This window comes from Anguilla anguilla, chromosome 10 (assembly GCF_013347855.1).
Source record: "Anguilla anguilla isolate fAngAng1 chromosome 10, fAngAng1.pri, whole genome shotgun sequence".
Lineage (NCBI taxonomy): Eukaryota > Metazoa > Chordata > Actinopteri > Anguilliformes > Anguillidae > Anguilla > Anguilla anguilla.
The window spans coordinates 14,552,140-14,580,124 of record NC_049210.1 but is presented as its reverse complement, the minus strand read 5'-3'; the positions used below and the strand labels follow the sequence as shown (position 1 = coordinate 14,580,124).

At 49.5% G+C, this 27,985-nt stretch overlaps 2 protein-coding genes across 7 annotated transcripts in view; one reads left to right on the top strand and one right to left on the bottom strand.

The window, feature by feature from the left end:
- The window catches only part of LOC118237085 (rasGAP-activating-like protein 1), a 33,835-nt gene extending 27,940 nt beyond the window's left edge, over positions 1-5,895 (top strand). The window contains exons 17-21 of one of the 2 annotated variants that reach the window (XM_035435511.1): positions 726-863; positions 1,538-1,673; positions 2,343-2,463; positions 2,963-3,033; positions 3,214-5,895. In XM_035435511.1, coding sequence (XP_035291402.1) covers positions 726-863; positions 1,538-1,673; positions 2,343-2,463; positions 2,963-3,033; positions 3,214-3,368 — 621 coding nt within the window. In that variant the 3' untranslated portion in view covers positions 3,369-5,895. Of the gene's footprint in view, positions 1-725; positions 864-1,537; positions 1,674-2,342; positions 2,464-2,962; positions 3,034-3,207 lie in introns of both variants that reach the window. The other variant, XM_035435510.1, reaches the window with a different exon arrangement.
- A 1,741-nt stretch (positions 5,896-7,636) lies between these two features.
- Positions 7,637-27,985, bottom strand: part of dtx1 (deltex 1, E3 ubiquitin ligase) — a 53,830-nt gene continuing 33,481 nt past the window's right edge. For all 5 annotated transcript variants that reach the window (XM_035436205.1, XM_035436209.1, XM_035436206.1 and 2 more), the window contains 7 exons: positions 17,313-17,374; positions 16,966-17,127; positions 15,601-15,662; positions 14,966-15,124; positions 14,323-14,484; positions 12,544-12,633; positions 7,637-12,224 (listed from right to left, as the gene is read on the bottom strand). In XM_035436205.1, coding sequence (XP_035292096.1) covers positions 12,000-12,224; positions 12,544-12,633; positions 14,323-14,484; positions 14,966-15,124; positions 15,601-15,662; positions 16,966-17,127; positions 17,313-17,374 — 922 coding nt within the window. In that variant the 3' untranslated portion in view covers positions 7,637-11,999. The remainder of the gene's footprint in view (positions 12,225-12,543; positions 12,634-14,322; positions 14,485-14,965; positions 15,125-15,600; positions 15,663-16,965; positions 17,128-17,312; positions 17,375-27,985) is intronic.

The following is a 27,985-nucleotide window of genomic DNA, read 5'->3' as shown; positions in this document are numbered from 1 at the left end:
GGTTTAGCGCCATACGCGAGCGCGTCATTAGCGGGGGGGTTATGATGATGCGCGGCCCCCTTTGGATAATGAGCACCCATTTACAAAGGCAGACTGGGATGAGAATGTGAGCTGGGGAGCAAAGGAGAGAGAGAGAGGGAGGAGGGCAGAGAGAGAGAGAGAGAGAGAGAGAGAGAGAGAGCAGTCTGATGAATGGACATCTCTTTCAGCTAGCATCCTCCTTTATGTGAGCAGAATAAAACTGTCCTTAATTGGGGACCGTGGATATTCATGCAAAAATATTGTAAATCACACCAACAGACAATATTCCCGTCCCTCCGTCCCCCAGGAGGCTGATTTGCACATTAGAGACGTCTTTTTCCACCTTCCACCTTTACCATCCCTTCCCCGCTTTCATACCTTTCCCTCCCTCCCTCTACCCTGGCCTTGGCTCCCCCAACTCTCTAAAGCGAGTACAGATCTCCTCCTCTTACACAATCATTAACGCTATCCCTCCAGCCATTATCTATACCCGCCTATCCTGAGCAGGGTCACGAGGGGGTGCTGGAGCCTATCCCAGCGTGCATTGGGCGAGGGGCATTCTTTAGAAATGCTATTCTTTATGGTAATTATAATGCACTATGGACAGCTACTGGGTCCAAGCCGCTCCTCCTATATATGGGGGAGAGGGGCCCTTCCTGACCTGTGCAGCCACAGGCCGCCCTGACCCACGCCCGCCTCCGCAGGTGCGCTCCTCCATCCCCATCCAGCGGGTGTGCGCCGTGGAGCGCGTGGACGAGAACGCCTTCCAGCAGCAGCACGTGATGCAGGTCATCAGCCAGGACGGCGAAGGCCAGCTGCACACCATGTACATCCAGTGCAAGGTGAGGGCCTCCATGACGGCTCAAAGAGCCGGCACGAACGGGGACACCGCGGAGATTAAAGGACATTGGAGCCGGCGCTTTGGAAACAGAGCCGTAATTAGCCGTACGGTTTGTAGTACAGGCACACCTAATTAGAGCCTGACATTAAGTTAAAGGGTTCTGGATATATGTATTTGCAAATGAACCCCAGAGAGTGTGCAGTTGTATCCAGCTCACACTGGAAGTGGTTCTTGCAAGACTAATTTATAATGGCTGTTTTACTTTTCTAATAGAGGCACTCTCAGTGCGTGTGTGTTTGTGTGCATGGGTGTGTATAGGTATGCATGCGTTTGTATGTGTGTGTGTGTGTGTGTGTGTGTGTATTAGTGTGTATGCATATGTGTGTATGTGTGCATGTGTATGTGTTTGCATGTGTGTGTGTGTGTATAGGTGTGCATGTGTATGCATGTGTTTGCATGTGTGTGTATGTATGCATGTGTATGTCTGTGTGTATGTGTTTGTGTGTATCGGTGTGATTGCATGTGTGTGTGTATGTGTGCATGTGTGCGTGTGTGTATGTGTGTGTCTGTGTGTGTGTGTATAGGTGTGTATGTGTATGTGTGTGTGTATGTGTTTGGGTGTGTGTTGGCAGGGTGGGATGTACCTGTATAAACAGAGCTCTTCACCCCCTGCAGAATGTGAATGAGCTGAACCAGTGGCTGTCGGCCATCAGGAAAGCCAGCATCTACAACGAGCGCATGCTGCCCTCCTTCCACCCGGGGGCGCACCGCGGCGGCAAGTGGACCTGCTGTCTCCAGAGCGACCGCGCGGGTGAGGGCGGGGCCGGTTCGCATTACTGACAGGACTATCGTCACATCACCGGCTCGGTCCTCCAGACTCCCCGGTTTCTGAAAACTTTACAGTGACAAATTACAGGCAAATGACATCATCAGAATAACTGCTTTGCTTCACGTGGCGACGAGGAAAGGGACATTTTTCAAACTCGAGCGGCTCAAGAGCCCATTAGCCACACTGGGAAAAGCTCCGGCATTCAGACCTTCACTCTTAGCGGTTATCTCGCTGTGCCTGGTACAGCTAGATAGCGGGAATAATTGAACTAATAAAAGGCAGCATAAATAACTGACTGCAGAGTGGCGGGGTGTTAAGCACTTAAGGAACTAGGCTTCCAACTCATGAGCCTAATTCTGCTACGCAAATCCCACACAGGGCCCTGCCATTGTGCCCTTGAACCTGAATTGCCTCCGTAAATATTCAGCTGTGTAAATAGATAAATGTAAATTGTGTATGTTGATTTAGATATGGGTATGCGAAATAAACGATTGAATACAAAATACACATAATATATATACACACTGATACACACAGGCGCGCGCGCGCGCGCGCACACACACACACACACACACACACACGCACACACACACCATTCGGCTGCGTGCCGAAACAGGCGCGTGGACGGAACACTGTCTCTCTGTCCCTCAGCTCTTGGCTGCAGTCGCACCCACTCTGCCGTTACCCTTGGCGACTGGAGCGACCCCCTGGATCCTGACGCAGAGACGCAGACCATCTACAAGCAGCTGCTGCAAGGCAGGGACAAACTAAGGTGAGCCCTCATGGCGCTTCCTCCAGGCCCTGCTCACAGGAACGCATGTGCTGCTTAGCTGGACACACAGTGGAGCTGGCTCTGCTTCGGACTTAGCTGTTAAAAAGTGGGGTACTGTGTACGGTAGGCTCAATGTATGCAGTTCCCCAGCTAGCCACAGGAGGTCAGTGTTGCTGCAACAGTAAATTCTGGACTAGCTACTCCTTTGATAATTTTACCGTAAGATATCAGGAGTAAAAGAGGCTCCATCAGGGACTGGGTAGTTAAAGTGATGATACTGTGCGATTAATAATTCTGCCTTCGTGAATAGGATGAATAGACAAGAAAAAAGAAAAACGCAGAAAGGCAAAACAAAGGCTAGTTTCTTTGCACCGCATGCCAGTGCTTGCTGGGCATAATTGTAGCTTGTTGCACGTTAGACTAAACCTTGTGACTAAACGCTCTGAACATAATGGACCCAGGAGCAGAGTGTTTGAGATGCTGCGCTGTGTGTCGGCAGAGCGCAGTACCTGGAGTCGGTGGACGCAGAGACGGCCATGGAAGAGGAGAAGAGGCTGAGCCCCAGTGCCGGTGAGCCTCCCCCCAGTCCAGTCACCCCTCCAGCTCTCTCTCTCGCTCTCTTTTTATCATCATTTCCCATCCCACCCTTCCTCTCTTCCACCACGTCCGTTTCTTACGCGCTTATGGCGGTTTTAGCGGTAACGCGCTGACGGGCCTCTCGGCCCTGTTGGCCTCGCCCCGCAGACGCAGACGCAGACGGGGTGGAGCGCAGCCGGCAGTTCCACGAGCGCAGGCAGGCGGCGGCGGCGCGGCTGCTGGACGTGGTGATGGACCTGGAGCGCGCGCACCTGGCCTTCCAGCGCCGCGAGAGGGAGGAGGCCGGCAACCACATACTCACCCCGTAGGGAGGAGCCACGCGGGGGCGGGGCTAGTCGGCCGCTGTTTGTGGACGGGGCGGGAGTCTTCGACCGCGGTCCCAGAGTCACGCTCCCGTGTTTTTATGTATGTCGTGTCAGAGGAAACCTGCCGGGCCCCAGGTTGGGTCCCACGCCCAATGTAGACTCCTTTTTGGCAAGGCCCTGTCCCCCATCCCATGCAGGGGCCTCCTGGACCCCTCAGCCTTTCACAGCCGATTCTCCTCTCACAGGCAGGTGTACAGTAGGAGAACTGGGGGAATCACCCACAGGGCTGATAGCCTGTGAACTGCATTATGGGATTTGTCTGGTAAGGCACAGGAGGGCTGTAAGATCACCCGCAGGGTCTAGATACTTCTGTTGGAACGTTGGGAACCACAGCATTGAAACACTAAAGCAGGGACTGAGGTGGCGATCTGTCACCATGTAAATGACATTTCTCCAGCTATCCGACTGCCATTAGCAATCCTGTCACTGTTTCAGTTTATGATGACAGAAGCACATGATGCTGGCTCTGACGCCATGCGTGTCTGAGGTAGCCCGAGAGGCCGTTTCTTAGCCTGGGCCTAAGTCTCCTGGGTTTCTAGCCTGGGTTTCTTAGCCTGGGCCTAAGTCTCCTGGGTTTCTAGCCTGGGTTTCTTAGCCTGGGCCTAAGTCTCCTGGGTTTCTAGCCTGGGTTTCGGCTCTGTTTGCGAGACGGAGGGACTGCAGGTACCTGTAAGCATCCTCCGCCTCACCTGCTCCACTGCCTGCCAACTCCTGATAGAAAGTGCCCTTGCAGTGCCAGAGGACACGATAGCCGCCAGTCCACCTGGCTGCCCGGTCACACCGCACAGCCCCCTCTCTGAAACCTCCGAGCGTCGTGCTGTCGGAGCAGCTCCCCCGCACCCCGTGGCTTTCCCTTTGCTAAAAGCTCTGTGCCCGAGCAGGTTTCTAACTGTGCGAGGAAAAGAAAAGCGCATTCTCTTCGGGGACACAAATAACATTCCCTCTCAGCCACCCTGTCAGCGTACCTTACAGACGGATAATTATGCAACAGCACGAACGGCGTCGTGCTACTCAACCAAGTAAGCTTTTAAAAATAATCGCTGAGCGTTTTTACCAATGTCATTTCTTTTTTCTTTTTTCTTTCTCTTTGCTGTGTTGCTTATCCCGCTCGCTGTATAATGGCTTTCGGCAGGAAATGAGCCGCGTCGTAACAGAGATGAAGTTTGTCCTGCACGCGCGCGGCAGCTGTGGCTGAGCGCCGCTGTCTGTATAAATATCGTCAGCGCCGCGGCTCCAAGGTCAGGCGGCCGGCCGGCCGGCCCGCGGCGGCGGCGGCTGCACACTCACTTCGGGGACGTCGGTCCTCCGTCGGCGTCGTCACGGGTACCCGAGGTCAGCTTCTGCAGAGCTTGTGTTTTTTTTGTGCTATTGTTCCTTTGTTTTTTTAGAGGCACAATCTATTTTCCTTTGTTCTCTCCCCCCCCTCCCTCTTTTTCTTCTCTTCCATGCAAGTGTACCTTGGAGGGTCTGCCAGCGAGCTCTGATGCAGCACGCCACAACTGCCTTTTGGCCCTTTGACGGGCAGGCCCTCGTCTGAAAAATAACAGCGCGTTTGCTTTTTTTTTCCCCGTTAGCTGCCTCGGTCGACTGATCAAAGCCTTGTTTAGTGCATCCCAAGTAGAGAGCACGCGGTAGTAAACGTTTTTCTGTGCTGTCCAGTGTTCTCAGCTAGTGTACCACTGGTGTGCAACTGAGTCCAGACCGCTAGCGTTGTTTTATTTTATTTTATTTAGAAAAACAGGTTTTTTTAAGTTTTTTTAAATTTTTTTAAAAGGAACAAATTTGTGGAGTGTACCGGAGGCGCGCGGGCGACCGATCCGTTTCGCTGCGCGGCCGCTCTGCGCCGCTCGCGCCCGTGACTGCTCGTGTTTGGAAGGTGTCGTAACTCTCTCGTGATGCTTTTCAGCGCCGGCGGCAGAGGCTTCCCGTGAATGACTGTCGAGGCGGCGTCCCAAGAGCAACATGATCTCCCGTTTGAAACGATGCGCACTTAACACCGCTACCCTCGTAAAACCACTTGCCCTCGCGCTTAGGGAAGCGGAATTTGTATTTCTGTGACATTAGATTTTATACACCTTATGAATGTGCGCCTTGTACGGGGCGGTATTTTAAACGAATATGAATGTGTATATACGTACCTGGAGATAGCGACAAATAGACGCCTGGAGGCTAGAGTGCAGACACTTATCTTGCTCAAACACTCTCCCTCGAACCGCTGTAAGAGGAGGGGCCCGGAACATTCCAGGTGACACTTCAGCGACGCTCTGAAATGAATTCACTGGGACTCTGCTGCCGGCTCTGTGAGTGGGTTGTCGGTGACTTGTTGGTGCCAATATGAATGTGTTTGGGTGGGGTGGGGTCAGCAATGCCAAACTGTTTTTGCCATAATGTAATCTTTTAAATGCAGGACTGCATATTGTTTATTTAACATAAATATATATATATAGGTAAATATATACCATTGAACAAATGTGTGTTTGCTTTTAATGCTCTTTTTGGAAACTGATACCACAAACGACCAAGAATCCCAACTCTTCTATTCAGAGGTGTCGGGAGCCTGACCTGATAGAGCTGCTATGGTGGTTCCAGTTGTGGGTAAAGCCAGGAACAACCACAACAAAAAAAAAAGTTCTCATTAGACCTTCACTGAACAACCTGAGCCCCAAAATTCAATTTGCCTGTGGGTCTATGACGCCACAGGCAAAGCATCGCTCAGCTGCCAAGCTGAGCCATTCAGGTTGCCATGACAGCATGAGGATACTCTGGTGATAAAGTTGAGTGTGAGACACAAGAGCAGAGCTGAAATGGTTTCCTCTCAAAGTAACAGCCATATTCAGAACATCTATATTTAAACTGGCCAGGACATGTCTAACAGGGATATAGAATTTAGAGAGGTCAACTTTAGATTTTACTTCTGTCAAGACGTTGCATTCACTTATGATGAAAGGCTTCTACAAAAAAGGTAATTTTTCATGTTGAAAGTAGAGCTTCCATAGCCTACTTTTCTCACAGACACAGTGCCCAGACTGAGTTCCTGTCCCACCAGGCCCGTGTTCATCCAGAGATTGACTCGGGTGTGCCTTAAATGGGACTTGAAGAAAGTTGTGTTGAAGAAAGTATCTTACAGAATGTGAGCACTGAACACAAGAGCTAAACACACTCCTGCTTTTCGAGTATTTAAAAGATGAATGGGAAAGATACAAAGCACTGATCAGCACGCCTGACTTTGCTTGCTAACGAAGGCGCAACACTTCACCCACCTGGAGGAGCGGGAGAGGAGGGGGCCGGGCCCGTTCTGGCTGGCTTCCAGGAAAAGCAGAGCATGCACAGGGTGGGAGGGGGTCATGTGATCGCTTCGCCCTACGAACCGTTGCCACCATCTGGCCGAAGGAAGGATGCAGCAGAAGAGTCATCTCCAGGGAGAGCCTCGGGGTTCAGTGAAGCGTGACGGCAGAGGAGACACCTTGCTTAACGCACGCCCCCACCCCCCCCCCCCGGGCCAGGTGCCAGGCTCAGTGAGGACATCGACTGTTGCACCATCCTAACTTTTCCAATATTTTTAGACACTATCGATGTCCCACTTGTCCTAACGATCCTGGCCTGAGTCCCGTCCCCCCCCCCCACCAAAAAACCCCAAAAACAATAAATCATTAACCCCCCCAGTGTCCTGCAGCTCAGAACATGACCCTCTAGGAGTGTTTTCCTACAATCTGCTTTGAGCGCAGAAATGTAATAAGTCACTTCTGCCACATTAAAACAGGAAATACGACGTTCATGAAAACTGCGTTCCCTTCCCATCTAATTAAAATGCTAATGAGAAGCACCTGCTCCGGGGCAGCAGAGACTCCCTCATTAACACTTTAATTAGCGGTCGGGGTGAGGGAAGGGGGGCTGGCGAGGTTCTGCTGAAGCAGGAAAGGCTTGGCCTGCGCTCCGTCACGCCCGCCGGGCCGTCCCACAATTCACTGCAGGGCCGCGTGGGGCACGCCCACTCGCTTCTCCCGCGGCTCCAGCGTTCAGCCATGAGTGACATACAACGCCCATAAAGCTAATGCACAGCCCCCGAAAACAATTTCTGCAGCTCGAGGCAGTGTGCGTTTGCATCAGAACAATACAAACGCGTGTGTGCGGTGTAGCTCGGGACAAGAAAGGGTGAGCGGTGCGGAGGACAAAAGGACGACAGAACCGAAAGAAGGGAATAAGAGAGGAGAGAGCGGTCAAACAACCCCTTTGACAAGGGAACATTTATTGCACGAGAAACACACAAACATGCAACAAGGTCATCAGGATTCAATAAAGACCAGTAGAATAAGAAGCCCTTTATCGTGTGAAACAATGTTTCTAAATCTTGCTCGTATTTTTTTCCTCTTTTGACGGTATATTTAATTAGTACATATTTTTAAACGGTCCATTGCCTTTTTATATAAGGTTTTCCTCATATAAACTATTAACTACTATTAACTACTATACTTAGTCACCATGAACAGAGATGGAGACTGAAAATGGCTGCACGGCTCTCACATCACGTCCATGAGAAGAGTGGGCACGTCCGATGCAGAGTCCCAAAATAAATGATTTTTTAAAAAACCTGTGCGTGGGGACACACAACAGATGAGAGAGAAACGCAAAAAAAAAACTCTCCCCGCTGGCCGCTTCTCAAGAGATATCTCACAGACCCACACTGGACACGGCCACAGCTGTTACACAACCCACGGCATTCCCGAAGATCACTGACACATCACCATCATCACCATTACAGCTTACTAATAATCACCGACTCCATTTTTTTAAACGCTAAAGGATGTCCGCCTGCTTTTCACACAATATGGATAACATGCATCCTCAATACGAAAAAAAGATTTCTGTCTCCGTCGCAAATATGCAACTGAGTATCTCACATCCCGCGGGTTCATATTAAGCTCACGCACGTGCGCACACTCACACTCCCAACTTTGCTCCTGAGCGTACAAGATGACATATTGGAAAAAAAGCACGTAAATACAGAGCTCGGTGGGGATAAACAAACAATAGAGATTCGTTCAGGGATCAAACATGTCCATTCTCCCGACCCCCCACCTCCGTCAGAGCAATAAAGCGAGGTGACACATTTACTTAAAATATATTGCAAATATATGGAATGTTCATGATAAAATCAATGAATATACTTGTATAAAACGGATAAGTATTTATCGCTGAACAATGTTTCGAGAAGAATATGGAAATATTAAATAACAAAATGTCCCTGGCTTTGTTAAGGCTGGAAATGCGGAAATGTGAGAACGGGATGGCGACACTCCAATATGTAAACCATGCAAGCACGGCCTACGACCACGTCCCCCTACCTCTTTTCAGATTTCAGAAGAGGCCCTTTTTCCTCTTCTGCACAGACGCTCTGAAATCCGCACCCTGGCCTGTGCACCCCGCCCCCCCAGTCCCTGCACACTGTCAACGTGCGCCGTCCCGCGCAGGGGGGACTGAACCTTCTGTCGAGCTGCGAAGAGCACGCGTGTATCCCTGCGTCCGCTACCTAAGGACACATGCAGGAGACGTGCTCTGTGGAGAAGTAAACACGTGGATGTGTACAGGGGATAAAAACAGTGAGAACAAGGTGGTGCTTCTCAGTTCATCAGCCTATCCAAACCCACCAACCAAAAAAAAGAGAAAGAAATTGAAATAACTCACCCTATATGAATCCCTGATATGGTTTGGATATGTTTTTCCCTCTTATCAAAGACTCCCAATTCAATTAAGCAAATAAGAAAATAAATTTAGAACAAACAAAATGGCACAATAGAAGAATTTGCCTGTGGGAAAGGCTGAAGATATGCATGAGGTGGGACATGAACCCTCCTAACTTCTCCACAGTTTCAAAGGTAAAATTCTGAAGGGTTGGCCAACTTTTCCATGCAGGTACACCCCTCATATATGTGTATTAGAGAGAGATCTACTTATTGAGTTTACCTCAAGGGAGTCATCTACAGAGAATCTACTACATTACAGTAACCACAGCAGCAAATGCGCAAAATCTAAAACTATTGTGGTAATATAAGACATTACAACGTTTCAACACAAGTTCATACATAATTGTAACAGTCCCTGACAGTCTGACAAATCCTTTGCCAGTTCTTTAAAAAAATGTATGTATAATATATATTTATGTATATAATGTTTTTCATCATACAGAAGAGTATAAAAAATAAATTAACCTCACAAATTATCTCAAAGACGTTGAACTTAGCTTAAATGTAGAACACACGTTATGTAAAAGTATGCTTATAAGCAATACAAGACACTTAATAAACATTCAAATAAAACGCTAAGTCACCAGAAGTCTCAAGACAACCTAATATATGAAAGGACGGATAAAATAATGACGGTGCCTCAAAGTGCTAAGGAAGACAATGACCAGGTCCAATATTCAAGAGCCTTTAAAGGATTCAACCGACAAGTCTTGCTGACAACAAGGGTAACATGCCATCAATTTCACCGTTAATCACTTTTGGATTCAAAAAACATTTTCGGTCATTTAAAACCGATTAAATATTTCTGGAGTTGTCCTCCCGAGAGAACGCATTGTGTCGGTGCAGGACAGCTCCTTCCTGGCAAAGAGAAATGGCACGAGGGGCTGCGTTACGTCAGAGGGTCCCCGGAGCTGCTGGACAGAAACACGGAAACAAAGGTTCCCTCAAAGTGTTTGTCTTACCCCAGCTGAAGGAAGCTAAAATTCCCCTTGCCACGTCAGCATGATGGGGCATTACAGCCTTCAGTGCGATTACAGGCGCGTCCTCTGCTGTAGCCAGAAGACCCGCAGGGACCGCGCATCAGACAGGTCCGCCCGGCGGTGATGAATGCCCGCTGAGAGAAAGTCTCTCGCCGAGGCTGTGAAAACACGTTCGGCTTCTGGTCAAGGACTGAGCGGGAGATCTCATTAACGGTCGGCCAGCGTGTGCGCGGCCTGACCGTGATTGATCGCGCCAGCGGTCGCCTTTCCTCAATGGGCGCACGTAATAAGCATGACTTATTCTCGGAAGCTCGCTGTCACCCCCCTGCCAGAGCAAATGAGTTTAACCTTGGGGGGACATCAGCGAAGGCTGGACCCCTTTTTTCAAAAAGAGGTCTGGGATACGTAAATTGCTTACCTGATGACAAACCGTGATGGCAGAAAACACCGATCCAATTTGAGAAAATTTGAATCTGCACTATGAGGTCCACCAAGGCTAAGCGATGTGACATCCCTCTCTCTCTCAGTTCAGATGTGAGACTCATGTTTTCCTCGCTGCCACTGCTGCACGTGGTGCTGGCTCATTTCTATTGCAGTCCAGATAGTTTGCTCTCATACTTGAGAAACAGTAAGCTGGCCCCCGCAGTCAACATACACATCTATGGACTCAACTGCGCATATCAGGAATAACTTCATTCTACATGCCATTTTTCCCTTCAGCATTTCCATACCAAACAATCCCAGGCAAAAAAAAATAATTAAAATAAGGATACAATAATGTTATGATTAAATGGGAGTTAAGGTTTCATACTTGCATTAAATATGTTGGTTTTTCTATGTGTGTTTGAATTGTGCAACTTCAGCATGATTGACATATTACACCGCATTTAGCCTCAGTGACTTGTGGTCTCAAGATCCTGGTACACAAAGATGCTGTGGCCAGTCCTTCAGCTTGCTGGTCCAACTTTTCAAACTGAAAATAATTCCATTCAACGAGAAGCAACTGGATGTTGAAAAACTTCCCATTTTTGATGCTTCACAAGACCAACAACAAGGGGATTTCGCTAATAATTAACACATACATTTTCTCGAAACTAGGACAAACGGAACCTGACTTGAGTTTACAAGTGCAAGCCAGTCGTACTACCGACACAATGTCAGTATTCAAGATGCAGAAATTATGGGGCATCAAAGTACATTTCCTTCCAAAAAAAAATACAGGTGTGTCCATCAACCAGTGACTTCCCCTGTTGCTCTAGAACACTCTTAAATGTTCCAGGCAATCACTGCAGTCCAGAAACACACAGGCTTCTGTCCCCGCCCCTCTGATCACTGCCAGCCAATCAGCACACCGCAGCAACCCACACAACAGCCCCTGCTAACATCGGCCAGCAACTTATTATTCGGCTTGTTGTCTCCGCTTTCATTTCTTTAACCCCTTCAGTTTTCAAATTTGGCAAGATTACGCATGCCCAAGGCCAAAGGCATGGAAAGAGAGAGAAAAATACATAGGATTATAGGAAATTACATAGGAAATATGTTTGTGTGCATATATATATATATATATACATATATATATATATATACATACACATATACATCACACACCCCTTCTTAAGCATTATTTTAGCCAGACGCTAAAAAGATTGAACATGTTCTGTTTCGTACATTTCTTTCACTCTGTTGTACGCATGTCCATTGAAGACTATTTGCTTTTTGGGGGGTGGGGAATAAAAGGACAATGTTCAGCGATTCATTTCCTTCTTTCCGACCGAAGACCCCTCCCTCCCTCCCCCCCGCCACGGGGGAAGAGGGCGGTGGCGTGGTGTCTCTGGCAGCCCTGCTCCAGCCTCTCAGTCTTTCAGGTTGTCCTCGCCCACCCCCTGGGCCGACAGCTCCGTCAGCACATTGTCCAGGTAGTTGGGGTCGGGGTAGCCGTGTCCCGTCAGGTTGGAGCCGAACTCGGTCTTGTGGTGGATCTCGTTCCACACCACCGTGTCCGACTCGCCCGTGGTGCTGGACGTGCCGATGGTGAAGATCAGGCGCCGGTCCCAGGCCATGATGAGGAGCTTGAGGACCTGAGATTCCAGACAGAAACCCCCCCGGTCCCTGTTAACTGCAACAGCCCCGCAGCGCTGCTCATACACCTGCCAAACACTAGCCCTGCTTCACCTCTCACCTGTGTCCTGGGAACATACCGTCTATCCTTCAGTACTACTCAACAGGGCTATAAAAACATTAGCATACACAATGAAGTGAATAGCCATTAAACCAACCAGGCTCTACATTTACGTACAAACCAAAGAGCCCCACAGCGTCTCTGGCTCTGGCTCTGCTGCATGACCCTATGAAACACTGCATCATCATGGCACAGGGAGTGTGTGGGTGACCTCTCACCTTCCTGCCCTTCTCGTTGTCAGGGAGATAGCAGTGTCTCGGGAAACCTCTGGCACTAAACTTCTTCCCTGGGTTAGGGTGTTCTGTGGTCTGTGTAAAAAAATAAAATAATAAAAAACAGTGACAGCCAATATTTCTTATCCTTAAATTATCACATGCTCTGATAAGTGTTAGACATTAAAAAACCCAATTTTAAGTCTGATTCGATGGTATACATAAAGGAGACCTCCAGCAAATTTAAAAGAATTTAAAGTGTTTTAATGATTTTGCTCCTAACTTTAAAGAAAACGCTCTTTATTAGTGTAATAAAGGGAGACATTATTGAGTTCACATCTCTTCACAAAGGTGAATAATATCAGTTTCACACAGTTTGATAGAATAATATTGTCTCCTCTGGGTCAGTGATACAGACACAGGCTTTTAAACTTACAGTACACTAAAGCAAGTATTTTTCCCCAACAAGGCAATAAGTGTTATAGAAATGTCTTAGTGTGGGAGGGGGGCACAGTTTAATTTGCCACTTCAGGGTGCTTTCACCATCAGATGGAGTGGAGTGCTATTAGGACAGGTAACTGGGAGGCGGCAGAGATCCCCAGAGAAAATCAACCAGCTCCTTTGGCATAAAATGACTATTAATGGTGCTGCTTCACAGTGTTGCTTGGGTGCACAGAGGACGCACACACGTCATGTACGCACCCCAATCCACTACACCCCAACGCACTCACCACCTCCCAAAGGCAATACCATCCAACAGACTAATCTGCGTTCCACATTTACGATCAATGGGGCTGAAACACTGACAGAATCGCATTTAACTACGTGATGAAGGCAGAAAATAGGACCGTACAGACTATCAGAACGAGAGCGACTGAAGTGCTTTGACTCCCTGTGTCTTCACATGTGTGCTGCAATACGGTAAAAGCAGCTGTCCTGAGCTGCACACACTAAGCTGCTGGCCATGTCTCAAGGACGCCGTTATGAAACAGCCGTTACAAAACCGCCTCCTGTCCCACATAAGCCTCGCGGATCACGGACAGGCCAGAATTCAGGGGGCTAAATGATACATTACATTACATTACAGGCATTTGGCAGACGCTCTTATCCAGAGCGACGTACAACAAAGTGTATAACCATAACCAGGAACAAGGTACAACGCATTTGATTCCTTTCTTGCTTTTTGATCCACTCCAGAGACCTTACAGTTATGGAGGTGTACAGTGTCAGATTATAAAACATGTACGGGTCACAGATACCTGGCTCAGGGTTTAGGCCTGGCTTGAGGTTTAGGCTAGGCTCAGGCTTTAGGCCTGGCTCAGGGTTTAGGCCTGGCTTGAGGTTTAGGCTAGGCTCAGGCTTTAGGCCTAGCTCAGGGTTTAGGCCTAGCTCAGGGTTTAGGCCTGGCTCAGGGTTCAGGCCTAGCTCAGGGTTTAGGCCTAGCTCAGGGTTCAGGCCTAGCTCAGGGTTTAGGCCTGGCTTGAGGTTTAGGCTAGGCTCAGGCTTTAGGCCTGGCTCAGGGTTCAGGCCTAGCTCAGGGTTTAGGCCTGGCTCAGGGTTCAGGCCTAGCTCAGGTTTTAGGCCTAGCTCAGGCTTTAGGCCTAGCTCAGGGTTTAGGCCTGGCTCAGGGTTTAGGCCTGGCTCAGTGTTCAGGCCTAGCTCAGGCTTTAAGCCTGGCTCAGAGTTCAGGCCTAGCTCAGGGTTTAGGCCTGGCTCAGGGTTAAGGCCTGGCTCAGGCTTTAGGCCTGGCTCAGGGTTTAGGCCTGGCTTGACTCAGGCACTAACCTGGATGCCAGCGGGAATGTCGTAGACGATGCGGATGGTCTTGGACTCCGGGTAGCCGGGGAGGCAGTGGGGGATGACGTGGTACTCCATCTTCCCCGGGGGCTGGGTGCCCGTCTTCTCCCCGTAGATGGCTTTACAGGTGGGGCACTGCAGGCTGCCGTCCTGGGGGGCAGGCCTCAGAGAGTTAGCGCATTGGGGCTACGCTGGCCTGCTGCAGCATCTGACTAACGTGCCATTTAGGCCTGCTAATCTCTCTCCTGCAAAGGATTCTCCGTCAAGCAACAAACATCAAACCGCTTCGCGGGCTTTACACTGTACAGCAGGGTGGCCCAACACAGTTCCTGGAGATCTAGGTTTTCACTCACACCCTAACACAGCACACCTTATTCAACAGCTAGAGACCTGGTTGAGCTCCTAATTAGCCAAATCAGGTGTGCTAGATTAGGGTTGAAATGAAAACTGTAGGGGATATGCATCATTTTCTTACAACACGTGAATGACAGCACATGAATGTAACACATGAATACGCTTAAGCATTCATAGACGAGCTTCTGCATGCAAATGACTCTCAGCGTGAGTGACACCTGCAGCCGACGGCAGCTCCTCGCTCACGTCTGTGAGCGCTCGCTCTGTCCCCACTCACCTTGTTCCCGTTGTTGTACATGGCCACCAGGCAGAGCAGGTGGTACATGTGCCCGCACTTGCCCAGCTTGCCCACCAGCTCTGGCTTAATGCCCTTGTGGCTGAGGACCCCCTCGTAGCCCGATGAGGTCACCAGCCTCTCCATGCAGATGGTACAGTCCTGTGAGAGGAGGGGGAAGGAGGGGGCGGGGGAAGGGGAGTGAGCGTTCGGGAGCGGGGACCGCGTTCCGTGCACGTGCCCAACCGGTCATCAGTCATTCTGACAGGGCGCCCTTTCGGTAAATGTCATTTCACCATAAGCGCGGTGTGCGCGGTATAATGCAGTTCCATTTGACGAATCCGTGCAGGGTTGGACACGGAATATTATAATGTTCAAGGCTCAACGTGAACCAAATTGCGCTCTGCTATGGAGCTCCATTACCCGCAGTGCAGTGTTACCACCGACACGGTGCCTGGGCCTAAGTGCTGTTTGACGTATAGTGTGTGTGTGTGTGTGTGTGTGCGTGTGTGTGTGCGTGCGTGCGTGTGTGTATGTGCGCGCGTGTGTGCGTGTGTGTGTGCGTGCGTGCGTGTGTGTATGTGCGCGCGTGCGTGCGTGTGTGTGTGCGTGGGATTGAGGCACAGTGCTCCTCTCACCTCATCTGGAACCACTTTGATTTTCTCGGTGTATCTCCGAACCACGTCCTCTGGGTTCTTCCCTGTTGAAGAGACACAGAACAGGACAGGCATGAAGGACATTTTAACCGTGCACTCACACACGCACACGCACACACTCACACAAACACACGCACACAGAGGGAGTAAAACAGGAGGGCTTCTGTTTGGCAGCGAGCATAAGCTTCAGGGGTTTCTATAGAATGAAGAAGCCCCTTGTTGTGCGAGCGCTGTGCCCTGTGTCCGGGGCCCAGTCCAGGGGGCCTGTGATCCGACCAGACGAGCCAGCGGCTCCGTCCCCAGTCTCCCGTTGCCACGGTGAGCATTGGGTCTGACATTGGGCTGCTCTGTGCTCTTTCTCTGGGCTGATGAGCTACAGAGCTGGACAGCACTGGCTCTCCTCAGGGCGTTTCTGTACAGCGTGGGGGGGGGGGGAGGGGGGGGTCACCTTCAGAGAGACACGCAGCGGTGAACCCTCTTCCCACAAAACCGCTAATCCCGCCTGAGACACGACTCGGGGCTGGGCTGGCAGTAGGTCCGACTCGGGGCTGGGCTGGCAGTAGGTCCGACTCGGGGCTGGGCTGGCAGTAGGTCCGGGCGGCGCGTGTACTTGTCTGCAGCTAACGCCGCTAACAAGCTCGCGGAATCCGTTTCTCCTCCGCTCTTGTGTTCCCCTCGTTCAGAAGAGGTGGGAGGCGGCAGGGTCTGAATTATGCATGCTTTGGCGGGCCGTTTTTTTGATGGCTTCATCAGGAGGATCAAAGGGCTCTCCCAGTCTCCATTCAGAAGCAATGACCTCAGGGCAGCCCCCCCGACAATGGGTGACAGCCTGGCCTGAAAGGGTGGGGATGGGGAGTGGGGGGGGCGAGGGGCGTGTGATGTGGTCATATTTTTTTTTGTCTGTAACTCAATTATTAATCTTTGGTGTTGTTACCCCCCCAGTGGAAAAGCCCATGGGTCAGACAAAGCGGTGCAGGAATATGAAACTGAGGCTCACTGATCAATTAGGACAAAGATGCCCCCGGGATCTCTGCGGTTTCCACGGCATCGACCTGGCACTGTTACAGCCTGCAGCCGCTATGCTGATCTCTCTCTCTCTCGGTTTCTTTCTCTTTCTGTCTCTCTCACTCTCTCCCTCTTTTTCTCTCTCTCTCTCTCTGGGTGGATTGTACAGCATCAGTCAACCTCTGCCTCAGGCAGCAGCCTATCCTCATCTCCCCTTTGCCTTTTAACCCTGCTCCGTAACTCGAGCGCACGTCGAACCGCGCCCCCCCCCCTCCCTCGCACCTCCCCCTCAGCACTAACGGCCCTCCCACGCAAATTAGCCCCTCCTCCTCCCCCCCCCACCTCTCCGCAGGTGCTTCTTCTTGGTCTTGCGGCGGATGCCGTTGACGCCGGGGACGGGCTTCATGTCGCTCTTGTTGATGGGCGGCGGGTGCAGGATGGGCTTCGGCGCGCGGGTCAGACACACCGGCAGCCCCGCCGCACACATCAGGATGCCGGTCATGCCTGCCGCACACGGGGAAAGAGTTCAGCGTCTTACTGTCACACGTAAGCAATACTAGCCTGTGTAAGGAGAACAAGTAAGCTCGGTTTGGTTTTATATTGCCTGTTTCTAAACTACACAGGCTTAGCATAACAGAAGTGTGTGGCCAAACAAGGCGGAGGGGAGTTCTATCCAGGTGAGTGCTTACCTGCCAGTGCTGGGTGAACTGGTCCAGAGCCGGTCAGGTTCTTCACTGGGAGAGCAGGAACACTGCAAAACACAACCGTATACGAACATGTTACTCCAGAGCGGTCACCTGTACTGTGGAATTCCCAAATCTCACACGGTCACGTCTCGCCTAACTATGCATTGCACAGACAGGCCAAATAACAAACGACGAGGACCCAAACCACAGTGCAGCCCAAATCAGTGCCTGCATCAAAAAACCCAGTCTTCACTTTCACCTCGGGGGCACGGATTTGACAGCTTTATCAGCCTTGCAGAGAAAAACCAGACAGGCGAGAGGAGAAGACGCAGATGCTGACTCCAGACGACATTCTGCGGGTGGCAGGGGGGGTGGCGGGTGTGGTTGGCACAAAGCGGGCTGGCCTTGTTTGGGCCACAATAAAACCATCCAAGAAGAAATTGCAGATAAAAGGGAGTGCGGGACACACAGGACTGGGTCGGGAGTAGTTCCTGTTTGTGTCTCACAAGTATGCAGGGAACGAAGGGCTCAAAAACACGCACACACACACACACACACACACACACACACAACCATTCATACAGTACACACTGACACTATTCAAACAGTACACATACAGACACGCTACCTTGAGTAGAGAAGACCGAGCCAACCACGCGACAGTAAAAAGGTCAGGCTAGGCTGCTGCTGCAGTCAGATCAAAGGAGATCTAGAGCCAGCACAGGGCAACCATTTCACTGCCTGCACAACACCGGAAGTAGGTCTCCAGCTTGTGCCTGTGTGTGTGTCTGTGCGTATGAGAGACGGGCAAAAATCTCTCCAGTTTAAGGAACAAAACTTAATTAAAAAAAACTTTAGTCAAAAAGTACATTTTTGATTGCTCTTTTGATGATGTCATCACACTGGGATTCCGCTTGTCTGTACTCTGTTCTGATGCCGGGTTGGTTCAGTCCTAGAAAACCAACCATCTCATCATGACCTTATTTGGATGCAGGATCCAAATTTAGGCCGAAGTAGTCCTCACTCCCTTCTCCCCCGTCATCGCGGGAAAGGCAGGCAAACGTGTCTCCGTCAGTCTCTAGGGTTTCACCACTCCAACGAGGAGACATTTTAATATCAGTAAACCCTTGTAAGAGCGTCAGGGGACACCCTTAATGAGCACTAAACAAATAACGAGTCCAGACATGCTTATTATCAGGGCCTGCCTGGCAGTGCCTGCTGCCTTCCCCCATCTCACACACAGCAGCAGACGCAGACGGCTACGCTAGGCTACGCAACAGCTCCACTAAACCCTGTTCTCACACGGTAAAGAAACGCCTCAGCAGCTGAACCCTTAAATCCATAGGTTTCCTTACCACAGCGTTCTTGGGTATTTAGCATTTCTTGTGCGAGTGGTAAAAATCCGGTGTGTCCGGCCGTAGGAGCATAGGAGTGTAATTTTAGAGCAGCGGGAGGTGAAAAGAGCGGGGCCGCTACGCTAGCCCGCGCAGCTGCACGCGACTCAGCGGCGGGGGAAACCTCCCTAATGTTGGACGCGTGCCTCCAGCCTGCCACAGCATCACTGTAATCAGCGGACTCCAATTAAGGAAGATGCCTCTTACGCTAATTGGCCAGTGATAGGTGTCGGGGCAGCATAATTTCATCTCTGGGAAACTCTGCTGAGAGGGAGAATTAAGAGAAACCCCCTGCTTTGACCTGGACTGCCGCAGCACCGATGGCTAGGGGTGAGTATTATTTGGGGGGGGGCGGGGGGGGTGTGAGGATTTAATTACCACAAGATTTTACTGCAACTAGCTCTCACTTTTTCCAGGACAGCTTTATTAACCAAGTCAGGTGATCAGATCCACAGATTGTCATTTTCTATTCTGGTCTGTGCTGTTGGAGGAAATTGCTTTTGCCAAAGCAAGGTGAACTGGACAAGATAAAATCAAATGAACAGGGGATGGTACAGTACTATTCCTGTGCAACCACCCAAAATTGCCAAAAAAACCCAACAAAAATAAGATGTTTACCATAAGCAAAGTTATGGCAGAGGATTGAACACCAGATTGATCAGGTGCAGCAGGATCAACTTTTTTTTTTTTTGCAGGATCAACTGCATATCATTGTGGTTGGTACAGTACTGTTTGAATTTGCATCTGCATTTGGTGGCCTCTGTGTCTCTTCCCCAATATCTGTCACTCCATCTCAGCACTGATATATTTATCTCCAGAACACCCCCCTCCTGTGTGTGCACGTGTGTGTGTGTGTGGGGCGGGGGGGGGGGAGAGAAGTGTTGTTGTGTACTGAACTCCTCCCTCACACTTATCCCAGGATTTGTGTCACCTCTTGATTACTGATGGATGAGTGAGTCATCGACAGGGCTACGTGCAGATTGGCCTGGCAGCACGGCTTACTGGCTTCCTAGAGCGCTTGAGCACCTGGCAAATCACAAACCGCCGTCAAGGGGAGCGGCTTCGCGCAGGACTCCCGAGAGCGCCGCAGCCAATCAGAGCGCACACCTGTAATCCCACAGCCTCACTGCTGAGGGAGTAAACAAAAACCTTTCCCCCCACATCCCAATGCTACATCACAGACAGAGGTACTGGGTGTCTGTAAAAAAAAAAAAAAAAAAAAACACTATGGTTCTCACCCTAAACGTATCCATTAACATTCCTAAATATATTTTAAAAATCTCTAAGCAAAAGCCCAAAACAATGCATGAGTAATGCAAGCGAGAGAGTCCTGTTTCATTCTTGCAAAGCGTGTGAACTTTAGGTGTTTTGTAGGGCGTTTTGTGATCGAAAAATTAATTCTCATTGGGAATAGTAGCAGAGCAATGTCCTGGCAGCTTGAGTGCTGCTTTACAGTCCTGAACCTAACTCACAGACCCCCCCCCCCCCCCCCCCTCACTGCACAGACATCTACCTCACAGACCCACCCTCACTGCATAGACATCTACCTCACAGACCCACCCTCACTGCACAGACATCTACCTCACAGACCCACCCTCACTACATAGACATCTAACTCACAGACCCACCCTCACTACATAGACATCTAACTCACAGACCCACCCTCATTGCATAGACATCTACTCACAGACCCACCCTCACTGCATAGACATCTAACTCACAGACCCACCCTCACTGCATAGACATCTAACTCACAGACCCACCCTCACTGCATAGACATCTAACTCACAGACCCACCCTCACTGCATAGACATCTAACTCACAGACCCACCCTCACTGCATAGACATCTAACTCACAGACCCACCCTCACTGCATAGACATCTAACTCACAGACCCACCCTCACTGCATAGACATCTAACTCACAGACCCACCCTCACTGCATAGACATCTAACTCACAGACCTCCCCCTCACTGCATAGACATCTAACTTACAGACCTCCCTCTCACTGCACAGACATCTACCTCACAGATCCACCCTCACTGCAGAGACATCTAACTCACAGACTCACCCTCACTGCATAGACATCTAACTCACAGATCCACCCTCACTGCATAGATATCTAACTCACAGATCCACTCTCACTGCAGAGACATCTACCTCACAGATCCACCCTCACTGCATAGACATCTAACTTACAGACCTCCCTCTCACTGCACAGACATCTAACTCACAGCCTCCCCCCTCACTGCAGAGACATCTAACTCACAGATCCCCCCTCACTGCACAGACATCTAACTCACAGACCCCCCCCCCACCCCACAGACATCCCCAAAGAACATCCACTGGATAGAGGGGAAAAAAATGAATAAACTACACGGCCCTGGCTTTGGCGCACTTCAGATTCACTTCACAAATACTTTGTTTTCTCTGCTTTGCTTTGAGACTGCCACGAAGGCAAGCAGAAAACAGCGCCAGATTGCCCCCGAGCGCACACTCATCATTTACATTTCTCGTAAATATGATTGAAACTCAAACGGATAACTCCCTGCAATCTCTGCACAGGCGGGTCAGCGTAATTGACCTCGTTACAAATCTGCCCGAACGCGTCCCCTGCCCTCCAGGAATGGAGCAGCGCTACGGAGGACACTCGTAAAAGCTAGCCGCAGCGTTTCCACGACGATAAGCGCCGTCAAGCATCAGCGTTCTCAAATTCATAAACACGGGTAACCAAAGTTTTTAATGTCTAGACATTTTATTACCACTGGATGTGCCCCGTTTTTATCACTTTCTACATTATTAAGGCGGTTCATAAAACAAAAGGCAAGACGATAAATAAAACACCTGGGGGTCAATGGTTTTAGGCAGTTGTGAGATATTACCGGTATGTCATAAATCATGGGCAAATTTTATATTTAGGGCTGCTTTATTGGAAAAGAGGAAATTGTTGATAATGCCCCGTTCTATTTTTAATTCAACAGTGAGCTATTTTACAGGATCGTGATTAACTGGGTTGTGTCGTTTCTAGCCTTCTTTTCGACATCAAATGTTTCATTCTGTCATTTCTTTCTGCAATCAATAACAGGTTTTACTGTTAACTCCACATTTCCGTTAGACTTAATGCTATCGACTCCGAAACCTCTTCCATTCCTTTTTCTGGAGATGCATTATCCTCAGAAAAAGCTCAACGTGATCAATGAGCCGAGTGATCTCACAACTAAAGTTTTGTGCTTTACGTAAACATTTACAGGCAGTCTATAATCAGAAACTCTCCGAATGACTGCAGCGCCGTAGCCTACTCAAAAAACACCGGAAAAAGAAATGTCCCTTGTAGAAATGGGAAATCCCATGCAATCTGTCCATTTAAATAAATTATGCTTTATCTAAAAATGACATTGCCAGATGTCCTCAGGTTATACTAGTTGAGTTTGAATGGTAAAAAGCCATTGCGTCACCACTGCCAGATGTGAGCAAGCACGTCGTACATGTGCACGCAACTAATTTAAACGCAGTGTTTCGACTGCTTTTCATTGCCCGCTCGCTCGGAAAGAGGTGCGATAAAGTGACATCGTCACCCTGAACACTTGACCTTAATGAATCAGTATTACTGGCGCAGAGATTTTGAGAGATGTAGAGTTGTTAGTTACCGTTCATGAATAACACTCTTTGAGTGAACAACGATTTATTGTGTGAAACAGTGTAGCGTAAAAATAATTCCCTGCTCTTGTACGGCGGCTTTCTTACATACTACACAACAACATGTTCAGTGGTAAATCAGCTGTGTAAATTTATCAGTACACCCGATCCCCCAGGGACTCATATAAACAGTACAGTTAAAATAACACCAATCATGTAGTTGTGTACATTTTGCCAGTCATTCTGAATAAAAGTGTCACATAAAAGGTTGCAGCCGACGGTAGTGCTGCAGAAGAGGATTTATCGAGCTGTGACGAGTCGGGTGCTCGCACCCTTAGCCTTACCCTGGGGAAAAAGTGATCTTCATTCCCTGTCTGCGGGTCCCTTGGCTATGCTTTACTGCTGCTGTTGTCAGTGCGCTGGTGAGGACACCCTTGCTGAGCGACTCAAACTGTCATCGAGCTATTTAGGCAGAGCCTAATCCGCCTGCAGCATTGGGGATCCTGTGACATCATGACCCAGACTCCTGCGTAACCAGGGCTTTCCGTGATACCGGGAGGCATCCCTACGCCGGGGATTTGCAACGGCAGCGGAAACAATGACGTGCGCGTTAATGCGCCAAAACAAACAGCGCACATCACCCTGACTGTACAAGCACGTGCCTGTGAATTGTATACCAACACAACAGCAGCACACCATGCATGCTCTCTCTTGGACATGCACACACAGGCACACATGTGCACGCACACACACACACACCTACACACTCACACACACAGACACAGACTACACCAATGTAATATACTCAAACTCCCTTGTCATGTGAGCAGAATCTTGCCAGTTCAAATCCTAAATGGGACACTGGCTCTTCAAGAAAGAATTCAGCCTGAATTTCTGCAAATCAACACATACAAATAGCAAACAGTTAAAAGACATTAAAGTTCATTTAAGGTAGCCAGGTAGAAAACCTCTCCTCACCAGAGGAGGCCGTCTTTATTGTCCATGATATCATCAACAGTATGCAGGAGCCCATGGGATAGAACCAGCTGGGTCTGGGTCAGTTACCCAGGATGCCAGACTATAGATCCCCGCTTCTATAAGCTCAAAATTTCAAATGGAGCAAGCTTACTGCACCTCACTCCCAGCCCTAAGGGAGCTAAGCTTCTCAGGCTCATTGCTCTCATTTACAGAGGCTTTGGTGTGATAGAATGAGGCTACACTTGCCAAGAGCGTCTACAGACGAATTGGAAACAAACAACAGAACACTTTTTCTGATAGTCAGCTAGATGTCCTTTTGATGTGGTTTACAGAGGAAATTGTTTGAACGTAAAAGGGGGAGATATCGAGAGCACAAATCTACTGTAGCATCTCCCCATTAGGACTGCGCTGCCTTCAGGGCTTCACCTCTTTGTCAACGAGGAATCGTGTAGCATCTCCGAAAAATGACGTGGGAGGTACCCGTGGGTGGCAGGCAGATTAATCCGAAAGTCTCTCGACCGCGCGGAGCCACAGGCGGCGAGCCCTGTTTCAGCGCGAGTGCGAACAGCGATTAAAACAGACGCTGGTTTACGAGGACCAGCACACACACACTTTTCTCCTGTGTGGAGAACCTGACTGCGGCGAACCCGCCAGCGACATTACAGGCAACATTTCAGCTCCAGGACAGGCAGGGCCCGGCCCCCTGCCCCATGGGCGAAAGGACAGGGGACAGAAAGGACTGAACCAGGGGCCCCGCCGGGGACAGAGACACAGACAGACATCCACACGTTCACGCATGCAGTAATGGATGGCGTTTGTTGTTTCTCGCTCCACGCCATTGTCACGGCATGACACGCATGTCCTCGAGGCAAGACCTGCGTCGCACCTGTTCCCCGGAACTGCCCTCCTCTTTCCTCTCCTCCCCCTTTTCCCTTCAACTCGCTCCTCTCTCTGACTCCATCTCCCTCCGACTCCCCAGCTTGACTTGAGCAGGGCTTAATTAGGCTGAGAGCAATGCGATTTTCTCAAGATACCGAAACCAAATTAGGCCCAGTCACAGAAGTGCTGACTGCAGGACTGCATCTCTTCATCTGTTTATTTTGTGCCACAAAGACAGGAAGTGGGAGGAAAGAACCCCCCCCCCCCCCCAAAAAAAAAAAACCCCATAAAATTGCATACTGATGTGGGGAGAAGGCCAGCCCCGCCCCCAGGCTTTGCTCACAGACAGATGAAGAGAATAATGTCCTTAAAAAGCTCAGCAAAAAAAGGTATACGGGCAATAATGACACAGGGATTTTTCACTTCTCATCCGCTCGGCCCTGGAACAAAGGTTCATTATTTATTTAGTCTTTTCTACATTAATGTACAGTAACAGAGAGTACCATCAGGCAAAAAAGGACACCAACACATAATACAAGGTGGCTAGGCCACTGCAACTTTAGCAGATATCGCTATAGTATAGACAGGAAACGTAGCTGTTAAACAACCGTCTAGATAGCACCAGTTTCCCCCCAAAAAATCACTCTGTTACTCAGGTCTCTTGTACAGATAGAGAGAACGCAGAGACAAGATGGTCGAGACAAACCGCCGCCACTTCGCCCTGCCGACAGCGCTAAAGGACCGGCCCTCCCCCTCGCTGGCTCAGCCGCGGCTTTCATTATCGTTCACAAAACATCTCTTACCCGTCCATCTTCGCCTGGCACGCAACGAGAGTGAGAGTCACTTCCTGTTCATTATTTCACAACACTGTCAAAGGAGGTGTTGGGGAAGTGAAATTAAGAAGTTGTTCGGTCATGTGACACCCCCACTGACCATAAACGCGGTACTACTCTGCAGCTTTAACCTCTCTCACATGCCAATTCTCAGCCTCTGCAACAATTACCTTTCTTTACCGACGCAGCTAACAAAACAGACCAGCCATCTCGCCACAGGTATTGCCAGCCACGTGAGGTACAATGCAGTCACGGAAATAAGGCACACACGCGCGCACACAAACGCAAACACTAACACGCACGCGCACACACACACACACACACACACACACACACACACGTGCAAACATTAACACGCACGCATGCATGCACAGTCACAGTTAAGTGTGTGGGCTGTCAATAATTCAGTTTGCATGAATAAAGCATGGAGATCTAGTACATGCCTCACACCGGCCTATAATTGCAGCGTTTGACACTTGCACAAGATTCCTGAAGAGAAGCACGCAGGCCTGATCGTGCTCCTCAAAATCCCTCCACAAACCGGCGACGACCCCGGCAGAACCCACGTTTTCTACTCCACACTCCAGTTTGATTGCCAAAAGGCCATCTCAGTTTGACCCTCAGTAGAGGAGGCATTCAGACTCAAAGAGCAATGCCTTCTCAAGTATGCCAGCCGAGTTAAATTCACAAGCCACCTAGACACCTAGCCATTACTCACCCTGCAGTTTCCTCAATACAAAGAGCCGCTTAAAATATAAATAATGAACAAAATACATCACACCTGCATTACACAGAGACTGAAACGCAATAGATGTGAACCCAGTTTGTGGGTCACAGGGAATTTGGCAAAAGCGGAATGTAGTGGAATGCTTGGAGAAATACAACAGGTTTAGCAGAATGCTTGGGACTAATGCCAGGGGTTTGATGTAGCAGAATGCTTGGGACTAATGCCATGGGTTTGATGTAACAGAAGGCCTGCAGTAACACCAGGGGTTGGATGTAGCAGAATGCATGGAGTAATGCCAGGGGTTTGATATAGCAGAATGCTTGCAGCGACACCAAGAGTTTGATGTAGCACAGAGCAGAGCATTATAGCAGCCAGCAGGAGGCACTCTCTCATTTGCTCCAGGACTTTTGCACAAAACCACCGGAGTGGTAGCTGGGGGCGGGCACAAGGGAAGTCACCCCTGTGTAAACAACGCACTGGCGCTTCAATGCAACTGCATTCTGCCATGTGAACTGTGGAAGGAAAATTATGATGACAGGAAGTCACCTTGGCTTTTTTTTTTTATAGAGCCAACTGTGTGCACATACAAGAGCACAGAAAACATGCTTCACCTACAACACACTCCCCCTTTCAGGGACTTATCTTAGATTATCTTAAACAATGGATGCGGTGTGCTTAAGTGCAGAACAGATGTGGGTACAGTTTGAAAAGGAATTAATCCTATGTTTTTGAGTGTCCGTGCGTGCGTGTGTGTGTGTGTGTGTGTGTGTGTGTGTGTGTTAGTTTGTCCGTGTGTGAGCGTGTATTATTTCAGGCAGTGTAGATGATTTCAAGGACTACATCGCAGACTGTGTTCCAGTGCGTGGGAGAATAAGAATGAGTGCCAGTGTTATTCGATATGGACGCAGAAACCCTCAAGTTCCATAGGGTGTTGGAGAATAAACGCACGGACGTCTGCAGCGTGAAATTCACCCGGCTACGCGCCAGGGCGTGGGCGTGTGAAAGTGAGCGAGTGAAAGGTGTGTCGGGGCACGTGCGCGTGATTTTTTGGCAGACGCCACCTGTCTGTGTGATTTCTGTATCAGGCTGGGTGCGAAATCTGTCGGTTTTTGAGAGCGAGTGAGCGTGGCGGCAAGTTTGCGCTACAGTGCTTTCTGTGCCGTGGCAACCGCACTCTTCCTGTGCACATAAAGCCACTCGCCTGGGAACTAAATCGCCTCTCTCTCTCTCTCTCTCTCCCCCTCAATTTTCTCTCATTCTTTGCCTTGCATGCACACCAGCTCAAAACAGTACACTGTAAAAGTTACAGCAGCAGCATACGTACTGCACCTCCTTCCTCTGTGGATGGTTTGATTTAGGTCACAGTGTTGCAAAGGCCCACCATCCGCGCCCCAACGAAAGCCTGCCCTACCTAGACCATGTTACAATATCTCGGTGCCTCGGGACTCTCGGTGCCCTCTCGGTTCCCTCACATAAATAAGCCCTCCCTGATAACACGCAGGACTACTGACATTCCAATTAGTTCCAACAGCAAATCAGCCGATCTCACAGTAAACGTGTCTGTCCTGTATTGTAGGGAGACGTATCTAGTTTCCACCGGCCTTTTTCAGCCTGGGACACATTGCGGTTCGTGCCGAAACGCCACTTTCCTGAGGCTGTATCTCTTGATCTGCTCTCTTTCCGAGCCCTTATCTTACCTCGAGAACGTTCTAGACTTCTGAGGTTAGTTGGTCCTAGCGCTGCCCCTGTATCAGAATGAACTCGTCCCCCTGGGTGGTCAGCACCAGAATAAACGCTTGACGTGGGACCACCAAACAGAAATATTTGCAGTTTTGTGTTCCGCCCGTTGACCCAGATTTACAGTTTAAATGTAGTCACTTACCAGACGCTCTTATTTCGGCTTATGAAATAAAGCTATTCTTCGAGTGCAGGTCCATAATACAGCTATAGACGTGAATGAAATAGATGCAGATACGGCTGACAGGCTAATGAATGCAATGTTGTTGTTTTTTTACACCACACTTTCTCGTTATCACTTTTATGTCAGCCTCTACGGATAGAAAGCATATCCATTACTGCAGAGTTTCGATTGACTAACCACAGGTTTCCTCAATTTGTTAGATGGCAATGTCCTCAGCTTTAATTGAGCTGAAAATACAGTTACTCCCAATTAGCAATACCCTGCATTACCCCTGACACAGGTAATGTAAAGCGGCAACTGAAATTCAC